Source organism: Polyodon spathula, chromosome 5 (genome assembly GCF_017654505.1).
Source record: "Polyodon spathula isolate WHYD16114869_AA chromosome 5, ASM1765450v1, whole genome shotgun sequence".
In the NCBI taxonomy this organism is placed as follows: domain Eukaryota; kingdom Metazoa; phylum Chordata; class Actinopteri; order Acipenseriformes; family Polyodontidae; genus Polyodon; species Polyodon spathula.
Genome location: NC_054538.1, coordinates 71566325 through 71584373, shown reverse-complemented (window position 1 = coordinate 71584373; position 18049 = coordinate 71566325). Strand labels below are relative to the sequence as shown.

General features: G+C 37.5%; 1 protein-coding gene across 7 annotated transcripts in view; it reads left to right on the top strand.

The window, feature by feature from the left end:
- LOC121316271 (nuclear receptor coactivator 7-like) overlaps positions 1-18049 on the top strand; it is a 49265-nt gene that overhangs the window by 5605 nt on the left and 25611 nt on the right. For all 7 annotated transcript variants that reach the window (XM_041251242.1, XM_041251241.1, XM_041251246.1 and 4 more), the window contains one exon: positions 14585-14832. In XM_041251242.1, coding sequence (XP_041107176.1) covers positions 14585-14832 — 248 coding nt within the window. The remainder of the gene's footprint in view (positions 1-14584; positions 14833-18049) is intronic.

Here is an 18049-nt window from a genome sequence, read left to right as displayed (position 1 = left end):
AATGTTTGTCTACTTAGTTATATATATATATATATATATATATATATATATATATATATATATATATATATATATATATATATATAACCTTCATCCATGTATTATATACACAGTACCTTGAAAAAGTATTTGCCTCCTGTCTGATTTTCTGCATTTTTGCATATTTTTGACACTGAATGTTATCAGCTCTTCAACGAAAATCTAATATTAGATAAAAGGAATCCTGAGTGAACAAATGACACAAAATTTTGGTACTTATTTCATTTATTTATTAAAGAAAGCTATGCAACACCCAGTGCTCCTGTGTGAAAAAGTAATCGACCCCTTAGACTCAATAGCTGGTTACGCCACCCTTAGCAGCAATAACTGCAACCAAATGCTTCCTGTAGTTATCGATCAGTCTCTCACAGCACCATGGAGGAATTTTGGTCCACTCCTTCATGCAGAACTGCTTAAACTCAGTGAGATTTGTGGGTTTTCGAGCATAAACTGCTTGTTTCAGGTCCTGCCCCAAAATCTCAATGGGGTTTAGGTCTGACTTTGACTAGGCCATTCCAAAACTTTAAATTTCTTGTTCTTCAACCATTGTGATGTAGACTTGCTTGTGTGTTTTGGATCACTGTCGTGTTTTACTGTGGAATGCAGATTTTGGTTTTTGCCAGACATAACAGTGCCCATGTTGGCCAAAAATTTCCACTTTTGACTCGTCTGTCAATAGAACATTGTTCCAGAACTCATGTGGATCATCCAGGTGCTTTTTGGCAAACTTGAGATGAGCATTTATGTTCTTCTTAGTGAGCAGTGGTTTCCGCCTTGCTTCTCTGTGTGCCACGAATCCCATTTTTGCCCAGTGTCTTTCTTATGGTGGAATCATGAACACTGACCTTAGCCGAGGCTAGAGAGGCCTGCAGATCCCTGCATGTTGTTCTAGGGTTCTTTGTGACTTGCTGGACGATTTTACGCCTTCCTCGTGGAGAGATTTTGGCAGGATGGCCACTCCTAGGAAGATTCACTACTGTTCCAAACTTTCTCCTTTTGGAAAATATGGCTCTGACTGTGGTTTGGTGGAGCCCCAGAGCCTTAGAAATGGCATTGTAACCCTTTCTAGACTGGTAGGCATCAACAACTCTTTTCTGGAGGTCTTCAGGAATTTCTTTTGATCGTGGCATGATGTGCCTCTAGAACCTGTGTTTCTGTGACAGTTTATGAATTACTTGACTTTCGGTCTCGTAATTGATGACGTTACAGATGGAATTAGCTTCCCTTGTCAGCTGTATCCAGCTCTATATCTTCCAAGGTAAACAGGATGCTGGAGACACCCGGCCAAGGCTTCTAAGAAATTAAAGAGAAAAATACCCCTAGTCTGCGAGAGCAGGGACAGAAGATGACTTAATGTTGGATAACACGGTTAACTTCTTAGTAACGGAAACAGATATGAGAATGGATAGTATTTCACAAAAGACTAGTACAAGACATGGAACTCCAGGTTTGTGTCTGGCTGGAGCAAGGCGACAACGGTCAGGGGTTTGAAGATTCATCAAGGGAGAATGAAATGGTTGAGGGAGAAGGGACAAGGGCCTCACATTGATCAGTACTTCTTACGAAGTCAGACAAGCCAGTCGAATGAAATCCAGCGACAGGAAGCAAACCACAGTTTGCAGGATATCAGCAACCCTGTAATAGACATGAGGAGGACTTGCGTGGATAAACAACTAGCGATGAACCTAATGATCCTTACGAACCCGGTCAGATGAACCAGCGTAAGAGAGAAAAGAACCTCAACGGGCACAAGCCTGGAGTTAAATGGCCAAAAGCTTGTTAGAAAACTGCGTGGGACACAGTAAACACGGATCTCTGTTTTACTTTGGAAAGGTTAATTGGAACAGTTGAAAATAAGCTGGATAAATTTGGGGACGTCATCTACGCCAGGGTTCCCAAAGTTTTGGTGATGGATTACCAATTTCCGGAGGTTGCATGGGATGGAGGGCCACACAAGAAAATGTACCACTCAAGAAACCAAAATATGTCCCAAATCATACCTTTTTGTATTTCCTATACATTTTTGTATTTACATTAGGAATGTATATTACTACCACTGCAACACCAGCAGCTTTGAAATGTATTTGTCCTGTGTCTTGGTGTCACAACAGGCTTAGGTTTGAGCACCAATATCATGCTGTCACATCTTACATTGTCCTGGTCACAACAATTAATGATTATTAATTCTATATATGATAATTAATCATCATATTAAGAAACGTATTACGTAACGTATAATCATATTAATGATAATTAATTCTGAAATAGATACTCTTTAAACTACACCAATTAAATTATTTTCTTCAGTAGTGAGGCAGAATGCATCACTAAGAGCTGAATGTATGTACAGTGAACGCCACTTAATTCGAATTTCTGGGGACCATAAAAATAGATTGAGTTTTGCAAAGTCGAATTACACAAATTATGTAAATTGCCCAATGGTGTGGACATTTAGAGCTATTTCCATAGTAAATTTGTAGAAATAAAAACAGACGTTACTGTATTTTACCTTGAGGTTTTTATTTATTTTTTCTTTCTGAATACAACGAAATAATCACAAATTTCTATTTAAAGTGCAGCATTATTTATAAACTATCTGCCATTACATTGGCGCTTTTTATGCAATTAACAATTGCTACATTTCATCCTACTAGCTACTGTACTGTAGCCTAACGGTAGTCTTATTCAGAAACACTACAAAAAAGAAATGTAACAGTAACAGTTTTAAACTGTAGCCGGGTACTGTTACTACAGTAGTACTTTCCCTAACAAAAGTTGAACACCAAAACTACAATACTGTACAAAGAGCATTTTCCCGATGTAGTTGAAGGTGAATACAGTTATGTTCTTAAAATAATAAAATAAAATCTACAACAGAAAAAGTGCCTGTATCCTGAACCGTAACTTTTCTTCAGTCGCTCTGTTAACATTACAGAAGCTAGCTAGCTACTTCAGCTTCAGCTGCATAAAGTAATCTAACATTGTTTAGATGGTACCTTCACGTCTTGATAGTACAGTCATTCAGCATCTTCCCCCGTGGAAAATAATAATTTAAGAAAAGTAGAAGCGCTTTTTCTTTTGTTAGGAGTTTCCGTGTTTTTAAAGGGACAGTGCACATATAATGACCGTAACAACTTAATTAATAAAATTGGCTTGAGAGGGTCCAGATTTGATCCAAAACATGTAAAAAATGGATATTAGGGAATTTTTATGAACTTTGATTGTTGTGTATTATTAATTTCCCCAAATTACATACGCATTTTTTAATGAAAATTTTTAGAAAATGTAAAAATAAAGTTCTACGTAAATCTACGTATATGGATGCGAGTTAAAAAGGAGTTAAAAAAAGGAAGGAAAAAGTACAGACTATTCCTGGAAAGTCTAGACAGCAGCAGGAGATTGAGAAAGGAGGAAGCAATGGTTAAAAGCAGAACAAAGTCTGGATGGACTCAATCTGTTACAAACGGTCATAAAAGATAAGCTTGCAACATTGCGCAGAGCTGAGTGCCTATGGAAACGCTACAAAAAGGAGAAGCGTGCGAGAACTAACTTTTATAAAGAAAATATTCACCAGTGAGAAAAATGGCACACTAAAAGCATCTAGGTTTGAGCTGGAGAGATATTTGGAGGAAACACATCCAGATTCAAAAAGGCAGGAGCCTATGTCAATTCCTTCAGACATTCCACCTATCAATCCACCAGAATACCAAATGGAGGACTGTGCACCTAAGTGGAAAGAAGTAGAGCAAGCGGTGAAAAAAACAAGGGCGTCATCATCTCCAGGGCCTGATGGAGTTCCGTACAGAGTGTACAAGAGTGCTTCTTGAGTTCTACAAATCCTGTGGAAATTGATAAAAATGGTATGGGTACCAACATCTCCACTTGCTTTTACTATGGCAATGGAAATAATTATTGGGGCATGTGAGGCGTGTGAGTACAAATGGATTTTCCAGACAGTGATTTACGTGTAACAATTAAAATTTTATTTAATATTACACGAGAAAAAAAAAAGAAAAATAATAAAGAAGGATGTGAGGGAGGGAGTGCGGGAGTAATCAAAAATAAAGGAACGGAAGCCTCTTAGTCCTCTTCGCGTTCTGCTTCAATCCAGAAATAAAACAAAAAGGAATAAAAACAGAAAAGAACCAAGTTAGTAAGGCCTCCGTTCGTGACACAGTCCAACCTCCCAAGTACTTCCCTCCAGCCTTTTTTTTTCCCCGCCTCTATTCCTTAGGACCAACCCCGAACACAGTAGCACGTTTCCTTTAGTATGCAAACCCCGCCCCGGTAGTCAGTGGATCACCAATCCCAAACTGACAGGTATCCTTAATTTCACTTGACTCCAGTGGCTGGAATTTACATACTCGTACTTCCGCCCCTCACCAAGGTGCCGCCCCTCAAAAAGATGACTTTTGTCATGGTCACAAGACCTTGGTAAGGGAAATCCCGAGTTGGTTTGATGCCTTCTACTGTTGGGAGGCTGAATTGCAGACCGAAACCCCTTTGACTCATCATAGGGCATTAAAATGGGTAGTGGGAGGAGAGCATTTGGCTTCTGGAATGTGACTACCACCAATTCGACATACATACATACATAGATGACATGACAACAATGACTACAACAGTAGCCTGCACTAATCGGTTATTGGGCAAATTAACTAATAACATTGAATGGGCACGAATGCAATTCAAGCCCACTAAATCAAGGAGCATCTCTATAATTAAAGGTAAAGTAGTAGATAAAAGGTTCTACATTAATGGTGAGGCAATACCAGCAGTGTCCAAGAAGCCAGTGAAAATTCTAGGGAGATGGTACGACGGGGATCTAAAGGACACAGTTCCTGTGTGAGAAGTTAGACAACGATCAGTGGAAGGGTTGAAGAGCATAGACAGCAGCGCTTTACTGGGCAAACTGAAACGCTGGTGCTTTCAGTTTGGTCTACTGCCAAGACTGCTGTGGCCACTGACTGTATGAGATTTCCTTGAAAACAGTTCATACGTCAGGAAATGGTTGGGAGTTTCACGCTGCCTCAGCAGGGTGGGACTTTATGGTAAAGGAATGCTGCAGCTACCAGTCTCTGCTCGGCAAAGTCCGACTGGAAATGATATTAATAGATTCACGCAACAAATGCGTAAGGGAGGCAGCACCTGTGTTGAAAACTGGAAGAAAATGGGTGGCAAAGAAAGCTGTGGATGATGCTAAGGCTGCCCTTCGAATTGGTGATATTATGGGGCAAGTTCATCATGGAAGAGGGGGTCTTGGTCTCAGTTCAGCTACATGGCACAAGGCAACCCCACCTCAACGGAGGAAGCTGGTAGTCAGCGAGGTGCAAAAACAGGAGAGGATCAGGTGTGTAAAGGCCGTTTCCCAGGCCAAGCAGAGAGAATGGATTAGATGGGAGAGTGTGGAACAGTGCAAGATCGGCTGGCAAGACCTATGGACAGTGGAACAGAGCAGGATTAGTTTCCTCAACAGATCAACATATGATGTTCTCCCATCACCACAGAACCTAAACCTCTGGGTGGGTGAGGATCCCTCATGTCCTTTGTGTTCTTCAACTGCAACATTAAGGCACATTTTGACAGGATGTAAGGTGGGTCTTAGCCAAGGACATTTACTTGGCGCCATGACCAGGTGCTGTGATGTTTGGCCTTAGCATTGGAAGACGAGCGTAACCTGAGCAATAAGTTGCCACTAGTTCCATCAAAGCATTACACACAAAAGACAATATTCCTCCATCCAAGAGAGCAACCACCAAGAAAAGGTATTAAAACCAAGTCTTGCCCAGGACAACTGGAAGCTGCTTGAGACTGGAAGATGCTGGCAGATGTTGGCCAATGGATTATTTTTCCAACTGAGATTGCCACCACTAACCTTCCACCAGACATTGTCTTGTGGTCTGGATCAGCACGCCTTGTTCATCTGGTAGAGTTAACAATGCCATGGGAGGATGCTGTGGATGGGGCGTATGAGAGGAAGAAACTTCGGTATGCTCAACTAGCTGCTGAAGCGGAACAGCGAGGATGGAGAGTCCGAGTTTACCCAGTGGAGGTGGGTTGTCAAGGATTTGTGGCACACTCTACAACCTGGTTTCTCAGAGATGTCGTGTTCAGTGGCCAAGAGTTGCGTCGCACAGTGAAGAACTTATCTGTAGCACCAGAAAGGAGCAGCAACTGGCTGTGGTTGAGATGGAAAGATCTCAAGCACAATATAAAGAAAGCAGCACTGATGTATGGGTAAGTAAGCTTGGCTGAGTTGAGTGGGGGACGGAGGAGTGTGATGCTGGGACGCCAGAGTCACTGTTGAGCCCTCTTGAGGTGTCGTGGGCTAGTCAACGAAACACAGAGGACAGAAGGTGCCCGCTTGAAGACCCCAAAGATGTACCCTATTTAGCTCAATCCAGACGGTTGTCATGCTGATGTGCTGGGGAGACCGCACTGTGGTTGATCCCCGAAGCCAGCATCACAGCCATTGTGTGTGCTGCTACGCTGGGGAGGCAAAAAAAGCTGATCCCTGGAGCCAGCATTACACTTCAGCCATCAACACCAGGCAGAAGGATATCTACATTAACAGATGGAAAGACGCAGATGGATGGAGATGCAGATGGATCACATTAGTTTACTGTAAAGTTACGTCTTAGTTGGTGCTTATCTTAGCTAGAGCCTAGTTCAAATCAGCATGAAGTTTTTAACATCTACATGTAATGGAAATCACAATCCTGTAGCTCACTGAAAAGGCCATTGTGAGGCGAGGGTGTATTAAATGGAATGTCCAGACAGTAATTTATGTGTACGGAAATAAAATAATTTATTTTTATTATCTATACACAACAAAATAATTAAATAACAAAAGAAAACAAAATGGTGTGAGGGAAGGAGTGCAGGGGTGAAATCCAAAACAGATTGTGAGAACTTGTCTTTAATCGTCTTCGTGGCGAACCATACATAAACAAAAAAAAGACAAAAGAAATGTTAGTGTTTTCAGTTTTAAAAATCCCGCTGCACCAAACTAGTCTCTCCCTCCACCCGTTACTCCGCCTATTTTACTTTTGGACCAACCCCGAACACAGTAGTACGTTCCCTTTAGTATGTAATGTCCCGCCTCTGTAGTCAGTGGAACACCAATCCCCAACTGACAAGTGTCCTTATCCTTCACTTGACTCCAGTGGCTGGAATTTACATACTCGTACTTCCGCCCCTCACCAAGGTGCCGCCCCTCAAAAAGATGACTTTTGCCATGGTCACGAGATCTTGGTAAGGGAAGTCCCGAGTTGGTTTGATGCCATCTACTGTCGGGAGGCTGAATCACAGACCGAAATCCCTTTGACTCATCACAGCCATCTATATATAAAATGGTACTGCAGTACACACTTGTTTAAAATGATTTTGTCTTACTGTACATAGGCCTGTACTTGTATATTTTAATGTAAAGTATGATTGCAATCAACATTTGTAATCCAAATAACCACGAGTCAGAGCTAACTAATTCTAAGGTACTGTAAAACTATATATAGGGTTATTTGGCTTAAGAAAATATACAAGTACAGGCCTATGTACAGTAAGACAGAATCATTTTAAACAAGTGTGTACTGCAGTACCATTTTATATAAGACATCCTGAGGCACCAGCTATTGTTTTTGTGGTATTTAGAGAGCCTTCCTTTTAAAATATTACAGTATCTAAAATGATGGTATTTTACTAGGACTTGTTTGTGTATTTCTTCCTTTTGGGCAAACTGGTGGTAACAAAAGACAGTTTTCCTTGGTATACTACGTGTTTTGCTTTTGTGATACTGTATACTGCAAAATGAGATAGCAAAGAAAAAAAAGCTGCTTCATTATAACAACTTGTTTCAATTTACTAGTTGGAAAATCGTACAACAAACAGTTTTTTGCCTTGATGCTTTTCTCTTTTTGTATTAAACATAATTTATATGTGTACCAAAAACATTAAAAAAACAACAAAAAAAAACACTTGTGAAGTAAGTCTGTCTGATATAACCATGTCATTTGGTATAGTAAAGGGTTCAGTTTTATTACTTGCATTTTCATAAAGAATATTCAAATATTTGAGAAATCCATGTTCATCCTGCTTCAAGATAGATGGTGTTAGATGTCACTTTTATGGCAAAATTAAATAAAAAATACCAGACATTGGAGGAAATTCTGCAAACACGCCACTGCAGTATACAGCTGTAGGGCATTTCTTTTTAAAACAGTTGCATTGCCTGTGGGTTATTTGATTGTATGTCACCATGGAACAGAATAATAGCCCTCCTGAGTGATGTGTCAGTAGGGAAAGCAATACTCTGGTCTTTTGATTAATTTGTGTTGAAACTAAAACTGTAGCTGTGCACTGTCATTCTGTATTGTGACCCCTGTTGTTAAAAGCTTTACAGTATAACTGCTTGCACGGGTGAACCTGGCTATCTGTGCAGGTTAGTTGCTGGTTCATGACCAGACATGAAACTCTACTTGATTTCCCCAGTAGGTTTGTTGTAAATACTGTAATTATTTACTGTTTTTTTTTTTTATTTGTTTAGTTTTTTCTGTTCCTGTATAAACGGTCTAAACTAGGGCAATGGTGAAATCTTCTTGGCAGCAGTTTTTCCTGTTTTAGTCGTTAGTTTAACTCCTTCATGTAGTGAATGAATTCAAACCTTTTTCGCATTTATTCTATGATATTTTCATAGTTGTTATTTGTGGGCTGAACTGTATCCAAGCATGTTGTAGAAGTCCAAAAAACACGAAATCACAAAAAGCATTTTATTGTTTATGAATTTGGGGGCGGGGGAGGACGAACATGTAAAGTTAAATTACAATACTTTTTTCTTGCAGTGAGAATGTCTTAACCATGCTAACCGTTGAAAATTAAGCGTAACTTTTTGCATTGTGCCTGGTTTCCAGTAGTGTGCAACCTGCAAGATTTTAGGAATATCAACATTGGTTTGACATACCTGTTTTTGTACCAGATCAAATAAGATTACACATTAAGGTTTATTTAATTATTTAATACAGTTGATCTGTAATTGATTAATAATTAAAACTGTTGGCATTATATATTAGGTGCTCCCTTTTAGATGACTACTTGCAAGCAAAAGACTTATTGATGATCCAACTTTTAGACCAGTCAGTAAAAACAAATCCTTATGCAGGGTTACCCTTATTTGTAATGTAGTCTAATCCCAGCAATCATGGAGCCTTGAAGCTTTGTTTCCACAGCCTAATGTTAATAGTAATCTTTATTTTTATATAGCACCTTTCATAGTGAATCACCATCACAAAGCACTTCACAAAATATGAGACTAGGGTGTGTGTTCTGGCGGAAATGGTCTTCCATACTTGTCATAATCCACATACAATCTTGCAAAGAGAACAAGTTTAGTGCATGTCACATCACCATATGTTTCAAAACAATCAATGTATGTAAAAATGACTGATAACCAAATTCCCAATATATTACATTTACTATGGACTTTGACAGTAAATTACTATTTTACGACAAAAAAGATTAAAGCTGTCAGTTCAGCAGTTGTCTTACCTTCAGTCACATGGTCATGCCAGCTGGGATTCTTCCCCAGTGCCTTCATGATTCCCTTCTCAAAAGACAGAATCGCCACGTTCTTTAATCATTCTTGTCCCATTGTGTTTCTGGTGTAACTTTTGTCTCTTGAGACACGAGATGCTCCTTTCCACACCAGCTGAAGTTACACCTGTTGTCATTACTAAAGGAATGAGCTTGTAAAGCTGGTGCATAGCTTTGTCAAGACCATGATCTTTGTAGTACCAAAGCAGATCTGCAATGTTGCCACTCTTGCCTTGCACCTCCCTGCCCGAATAAAAAAAAAAAACTTGCAGCTCTGTTTTTAAGCGATCCTTATCAAAGAGTCGTACATTGGTATGCTCCTTTGAGTTGGCGTGTTGTTTCACTGTGCGATCCAAGTTGTTAAAATCAGCATATCTGTATTTTATTCATGTATGTGTAGATGAAGCAATATTAAAAAGTAAATACGACCAAACAATACAGCCAATTTGTAACAGCGCTGCCAGTAAGCCAGTCTACTCTGTCATACAGTTACATTGAAATAACCTACTCTTTCCAGAATCTTCTCGTACTGCGTTTAGTTTAGGCTGAGGCCTACCTCACCTTTATGGAAACCTTCTCCATGTACTCCAGCGTTCTAAATGGATTCTCTAACAGTCGGTCTACCACATTCTCCATTTTACTTTAAATAACAGTTATCAGTAACACTGTATCTAAATACTGTATTTCACTATTGGCTTCTTACAGAAGTTCTACAGTAGGGTGGGATGTTGTCTGATGCACTAGCTTTCCCATGACTTTCGCACATGCTCATCAAATTGATTTCCATGCTCTTAAGCCTGATATTTGTTATTAGCTGTTGTGTCTTTTCTACTTCTGATTTTTCATTATCTTATTCTCATGATTCTATATGATATACACATACTGTTGTGTCTTTGCTACTTCTGATTTTTCTCTGCATCTTCTTATGATTCTATATGACATATGCATCTGGAATATTTTAGAATTTTCACATCCTAGCATTTAATGTATAATGCATTGTTTTTTACTGTATCTTGTAAAGCACTTTGTGATGGTTGTCCATTATGAAGTGTGCTATATAAAATTGTTTGCTTGATCATTACATCACAGTACACCGGCTATAGTGTAGCTTTGCTCCTATACACAGATATACATGTGTATAACCCATATAATTAAGCAAAGAATACAATAACCATAAGAAATCCTTGAGCGATTAAATAATGAAAAAACTTTTGAATATGGCGTGCCTGGGCTAGAACAACAAGTGTGAATAATGTAGAGAGGTGAAGGGAACCGACATTAACGCTGAGCTGAGGTATCAGCGTTTTACACTTAGATGTAATAATTGGAACAGTTCTTATTTTTAGACTCATATAGTAGAAATAATGTACATAAAATAAGCTGAACATTTATTTAAAAGATAAAACTGAATCGCAACAAACAAATAAAGGGTACCTGTGGCCTTACACATCTTTTTTTGCAAACCGACGCACTTCTGTTTCAAAACTTCAGTCTTTCAGTGAGAAGATGATTCTAGACCAAACCATTCAATATACGAGAAGGGGGAGTGGGGGAGTATTATGCATAGGATTAATAATAATAATGACCGCATGTTAATTGTGTGTATTAGCGTATGCAACTGGTTGTGAAAATATGTACAGTATTTATTTATTTATATATTTATTTATTTACCTTTAATATAAGTAGCTGTAAGTCTAGTTGCTTTACAATAATTCCTCAATATCTGAGTGTCTGAATTTGTAATCAATTGGTACACTTATTAGCCCTTTCATATACCATTACTTAGCGGAAGGAAAGCTTTGGCACTTCCAATCCATTCCATTTCAGGACTTTGTTCCAGCCAGGTCCTAAATTATTGAATTGACCCTGTTGGAGGTCAATTAAATAATTAAGGTGCCATTTAGAACAAAGTCCTGCAATGGAATGGATTGGAAGTGCCAAAGGTTGCCTACCTCTGCTGTAACTACTAGTGATAAACTGTGACTCTGTTGAGGGTATGAGGGAAATTGGGCCTGAGGCAGCATGGTAGGGTTGAGAGAGAGAGCACGAGGGGTAGGTAGATAATAGCGACCCCTCACTTCTAAATATAGCACTACACCACTGCCTCCAGGACCTCTTACTGTAGCTGCCTGAAGAAATACTAATATTTGGCTATTGCTAGAGAACATGTGCTTAAAGAATCTACCAAATTCCGTTGTTTAAAATTAAATTAAAACCTGTTTTAAATGGTCACTTTAAGCTACAGCAGAAGTCATTGCAGTTTGAGCTTTTAGAGGATCAATCAATGCTTTTTGATTTCTATGCTGTATGTGGAAAATGACTTGACAACCCCCATTACCCCATCAGCCCAAAAACAGAATCTTCGAGGCCAGTAATAATGATATCTGCTACTGACTGCCTTGAAATCTCTACAAGGTTACTTCCAGTTGCTACGGAAACTATTCCCAGGAGCAACATAAGAGGGCAGAGTGCCTCACGTACAGACTTTGTTTATCTATTGCAGCATGCATGTTTTATAAAATGTGTTTGTATATTTCTTTTTATTTAAAGTGCTCTGTGATTCCTACATGAAGACACTCTAAAATGTAAGCTTATATTGGAGTGTACTGTATTTGCAAATGTAAGCCATACAGAAGCCATATATATATATCTATATATATATATATATATTATATATATAGGGGGGGAGGGGATATAATATTATATATATTATATATATATTTTTAATAGTTTAGGGGGTTTGGTGGGGGTGCGTTAATCATTATTATTTTTCATTCGTCGTTTGGCGGCCTCGTCTTTGGGGGCGGGGGATTATAGCCACTTCGTAGCCGCGGCACTAGGATGCCTGTAACTGTTCGTGTTTTTCTAGCCAGCCTTATGCAGGTATCCTTTGCACACCCACGGACGAGGCCTCTGGCCTAATTTATTGTTCACTTGGGCCCTGAGTGTCCGTCACAGTTCATCAAACCATCTACAATAAATCTCATCCATGGCAGATTCTCCGTGCTGAAATGTCTGATACTTTCATTTTCCCAACATCATTCTTGAATTAAAAAGAATAAAAATATATTATCAAGATATTTAATACATTTTTAATACACCAAAATTGGCCCCTTTTCTAGACATGAAAAATGTTAGCTATATGGTAAATGTAATGTTTTATGTATTTAAAATATATAAATGTGTAATATATTTTTAATGCTTTTAAAATATAAAGTAAATATATTGAACTATAAAATTCATTTGAGAAGGATATTATGTATACATTTGAAATATGATGCTTAATATACAGTATGTATTTGTGTATGGCATGTAATAAAAATCAAACAATATTGTACACAAGCAAGTCACTTACAATCACCTTCACAGATTTAAAGGAAACAACTGGACTCTTTTTATAACAGCTGATATATTATTTGGCAGAGCCAGGCAACAGCAGTGACTCACTGCTCACTGCTCACTGCTCACTGCTCACTACTCACTAGCGCAAATAGGCACACAGGCACCTCCCCACTCCTGTGGATACACACACCTCGGGGACTAATAACAAAACAGAAATACTCTCAAATGAACCATTAACATGTAAAACAATAACTTGAAAAATTATCACAAAAACACTAATAATCAAATATTTACAATAATCAACAAATAATCACAGTTTCCACACAAAAGTTCCAACCCCCAGCATCCTTTGCAAGCAACTAGTTTACATGAGTCTGCTCCAGCAATATTCATATATGACAAATACATATATAAAACGAGCAAGATGGGCTGAATGTCCTCCTTTCATTTGTAACCTTTCTGATGTTCTTATGTTCTCATGCTTTGTATAATAAATATATTGATTAATATTACATTTAAAAAGATAAATACATGTTTCAATAGAATTACATATATAATTTAATATGAATACATACATGTGTGTACATACACCCATATATATATACTGATATATATATATATATATATATATATATATATATATATATATATATATATATAGATAGATAGATAGATAGATATATATATTTTTAGTCAGATTACAGTGTCTAGTGTATAATCGTACTATTATTGAAATAAATTTCATGGAAAGTTATATATGTAGTTTAAAGTCAGTTTTAAAATGTTTACACCAATTTGTTGTATAAATATATTGTAATATATTTAAACAAAATCCATAAAAAATTTTTACATACTTTTAAAAATGTATGACAAATGTAAGACAAAAAACATAAATATTTTTTTATTTATTTTTTTTGCAAATATATATTGATAACAATATATTGTAAAATATATTTTTAGTCAGTTAAATAAAATTAAATATTAATGTATAAAAAATACATAAAAATAAAATTACATAAAAATATCGGGTGCATTTGGAATATATTTTAAATATAATTTAATCTGTGAGCCATGTATTTATATGTTGAAAATATATGGTAAGGTTATAAATATATTATTCATATATTTAACATGTTTCCCATTCATATAAAATATATATTTAAAAAAAAAAAATGCTTTCCGTATGGGAAGCAAATAAAAAAAGCAATTATTTAGTTATATGTTACTATGTTTCTACACAGTTAACCATTCTGTAGGCTGTATTTATCAGAAACCCATAATGTTGTTTTTCTAGCTACAGTAAATTCCTTAATTTGTGATTTCAGATTTTTAGCTGCAGGTATATAAGGTCCCTCCCTTCGTGAAACCTTCTTGCATCTCTGTGACCTGAACAAGCATGCTTCAGGAAAAAAACATTGTAAACCATGGAGGGGTGCATTTTCAAACCTGACATATCGGACAACAACCTTCTTAAATATGTTAAAACTATTAATATTATTATTCGGGACACTGCACTTTATAAAATACCCAATAGTAGTGTGTAATATGTCTCAGTGCTACAGCTGTTTTAAAGCCAGCTAACTGCTGTGTACTGTTTTTTTTTTTTTTAAATTTCTAGGCTAAAAAGGAGAAAGCAGATCAAACAGTGTTCAGAAACAACCGTGGCAGATCCCTCCGACGGTTCCAAACATGCAGGTCGAGAGAATCAGGACAAGCCCCCTGCGTCGGACAAGGGCACGAAACTGGCTTCGGATCCAGCAAAGACATCTGCCAACAACAAGTCGAACGCTTCTGATGAAGACAAGAAAAAAAAGAAAAGTGTGAAAGAGAATAAATGTACAGATCTTACAAAATATAATGCAATTGGTAAGTGACTTTATTGTTTTAATGCTAAGGGGTCTCCCACCAGTTCATACCAGTAGATGTTTGTTTGTTTGTTTGTTTGTTTGTTTGTCTTTCATTACAAATCTAAGTAGTATATTAATTTAAGTTAGAGTCTATCCCAGACAATACGGGTAATGGGTCACGATATAAGCAATTCGCAATCATTTTTTTAACGCCATCTGCAGGATTTATTGGGATTAACCCTAAGTTATAAAATTCAGAACCCTTGGTCATGTAATACAGTTTACATTTTCTACAGTACCATGGAAAAATATTTGCCCCCTTTCTGATTTTCTGCATTTTTGCATATTTTTGACACTGAATGTTATCAGATCTTCAACCAAAATATAATAGTAGATAAAAGGGACCCTGAGTGAACAAATAACACAAAATGTTGATACTTATTTCATTTATTTTTTAAAGAAAGTTATGCAACACCCAATGCCCCCGTGTGAAAAAATAATCGCCCCTTAGACTCAATAACTGGTTACGCCACTTTTAGCAGCAATAACTGCAACCAAATGCTTCCTGTAATTATTGATCAGTCTCTCACAACACCGTGGAGGAATTTTGGCCCACGCCTTCATGCAGAACTACCGGGGGTTTTTGAGCATAAACTGCTAGTTCAGGTCCACATCTCAATGGGGTTTAGGTCTGGACTTTGACTAGGCCATTCCAAAACTTTAAATTCCCTGTTCTTCAACAATTCTGATGTAGACTTGTGTGTTTCGGATCATTGTCTTGCTGCATGACTCAGCTGCGCTTCAGCTTCAGCTCACGGATGGCTGGCCTGACATTCTCCTGTAGAATTCTCTAATACAGAGCAGAATTCATGGTTCCTTCAATGATGGCAAGTCGTCCAGGTCCTGATGCAGCAAAGCATCCCCAAATAATGACACTACCAGCACCATGCTTGACCGTTGGTATGAGGTTCTTACTATGGATTGCAGTGTTTGGTTTTCACTAGACATAACATGTTGGCCAGAAAGTTCCACTTTTGACTCATCTGTCCATAGAACATTGTTCCAGAACTCTTGAGGATCATCCAGGTGCTTTTTGCAAACTTGAGATGAGCATTCATGTTCTTCTTAGTGAGCAGTGGTTTCCGTCTTGCTACTCTGCCATGAGTGACCTTAGCCAAGGTGAGAGGCCTGCAGATCCCTGGATGTTGTTCTAGGGTTCTTTGTGACTCCCTCGACGATTTTACACCTTGTCTTGGAGAGATTGTGGCAGGACGTCAACTCCCAAACTTTCACCATTTGGACAATATGGCTCTGACTCTGGTTTGGTGGAGCCACAGAGCCTTAGAAATGGCTTTGTAACCCTTTCCAGACATCAACAACACTTTTTTCCGGAGGTCTTCAGGAATTTCTTTTGATCAAGGCATGATGTGCCCCTAGAACCTGTGTGCTGATAATTTCACTCTGATGGTAAGGGCCAAAGTTAGTCAGATTTATATTGGGCAGGGCTGGCCCAAATCAGGCCTGATTGTTAACCAAAGTATTCAAACAGCTTACCCTAACTGTCTCTTTTATTGGGTTGAGTTAACTAGGGGGGCAATAACTTTTTCGCACCTGAAGATTGCATGTTTGATTGCCTTGCACACCAAACAAATGAAAGAAGCACCAAACTTTGGTGTCATTTTTTCGATCAGGCTCCCTCTGTATACTACTACAACCCACAAAATGGTCTGACCAAATTCAACATGAAAAATGTGCAAAAATGCAGAAAAAATGCAGGGTGCAAATACTTTTTCACGGCACTGTATCTCCTTAACAATATAATGTAAGGCTACAGAATACACAATTAAAATCATGTTTGCCCCTAATTAATAATGCATAAGAAAGAAGAGACAAGGAAGACACAAGCTATTGATCTAAGCTCCATGGCCAAATACTAGAAAGCATTTCAGTCCAAGCCCTAGCATCAGGCAAATCTAATTTAAATTAGCATGAATGGGGGTGCCATCAGTATAAATTCTCTTCAAAACAATAGTTTAATCCTTTAATGCAGTCTTTAATGCATGTCTTTAAAACAACACTCAATCATGTCATTTGCAGAAATACTGAAAATGAATTGATAAACATCTATTTGGGATTTGGGGGAAAATTCCAAGGAAATGGTAAACCTTCAGACACTGGCTTTGGTTTGGAATTATTATTATTATTATTATTGTTATTATTATTATTTTTTAACCAAATTTGAATATATTGTCAGTAAAGCTATGGCTATTAAAATACAGTACTGTAACTATATGGTAACACCCACTGAGAAAATGCATGCAATACTAAGCCATCACCAGCAGGTGGTGCATTAAGTACCAACAGAAAGGACTAACCAGCAGAAAGGACTAGGCCAGGCGATTTAGTCCTATCTGTTGGTATCTGCTGCCTCTCGGATACACTGATTAGTGATTTCAAGCCAAAATTAAACCCAGAGTGTTTATTTTTTTTTTACACACACATTTAAATGATTGTCCAGACTTTTAAAAAGAATATTAAATAACAGGTGATAGTTAGCTGTTATTTCTTTTATAGCAATATAAAAAATAATTAAAAAAAAAAAAAAAAAAAAAACTGCTGCTGCATGAATTTACTGATAAATAATCATACTCAAGTTTAAGTTTCTCATAATTATATATAAATTAGAAGCGTTTGAAAGTGTGTCCCAAGTTCCCAGGTGTGTGCTTGTGTTTTTGATGGGCTCCATCCGTAACAAAAATAACCTAGCAATCTTGTCTTCCTGTGTGTGTTTTAACATTAAATGCTGTGATGTTGGTGAACTGTAGCAAATGACATTTTCAAGGTCATTTTCTTTTCCATTATGTCAGTGCTGTCCTGTGAAGAGCATTTCAGTGTTTGTCTGAGGCTAAGACTGAAATATTACCACCTCAGGGGAAAGGTTAACAATTGAAAGATTTCAAATGAAATAGAAATATTGAAAAAATTGAGACAGTATGGTTTCTCTCAGAAATTAGAAAGTTCTCAGGGTAATCCCCTTTGCATATACATTTATTAAAAAAAGGTTCAATTAAAGTATATCGGCATTTAAAAAAAAAAAAAAAAAAGTCTGAAAATGGTCCTTGTGTCCAGTGGGTTTTCTTATATTTTTATTTACAGCATGTATTATTTGAGAAGAGCATTAATTAGAATAAGGTTATGTATCTTAAGTCTCTTACCTGCAAATAGGGTGAAACTGC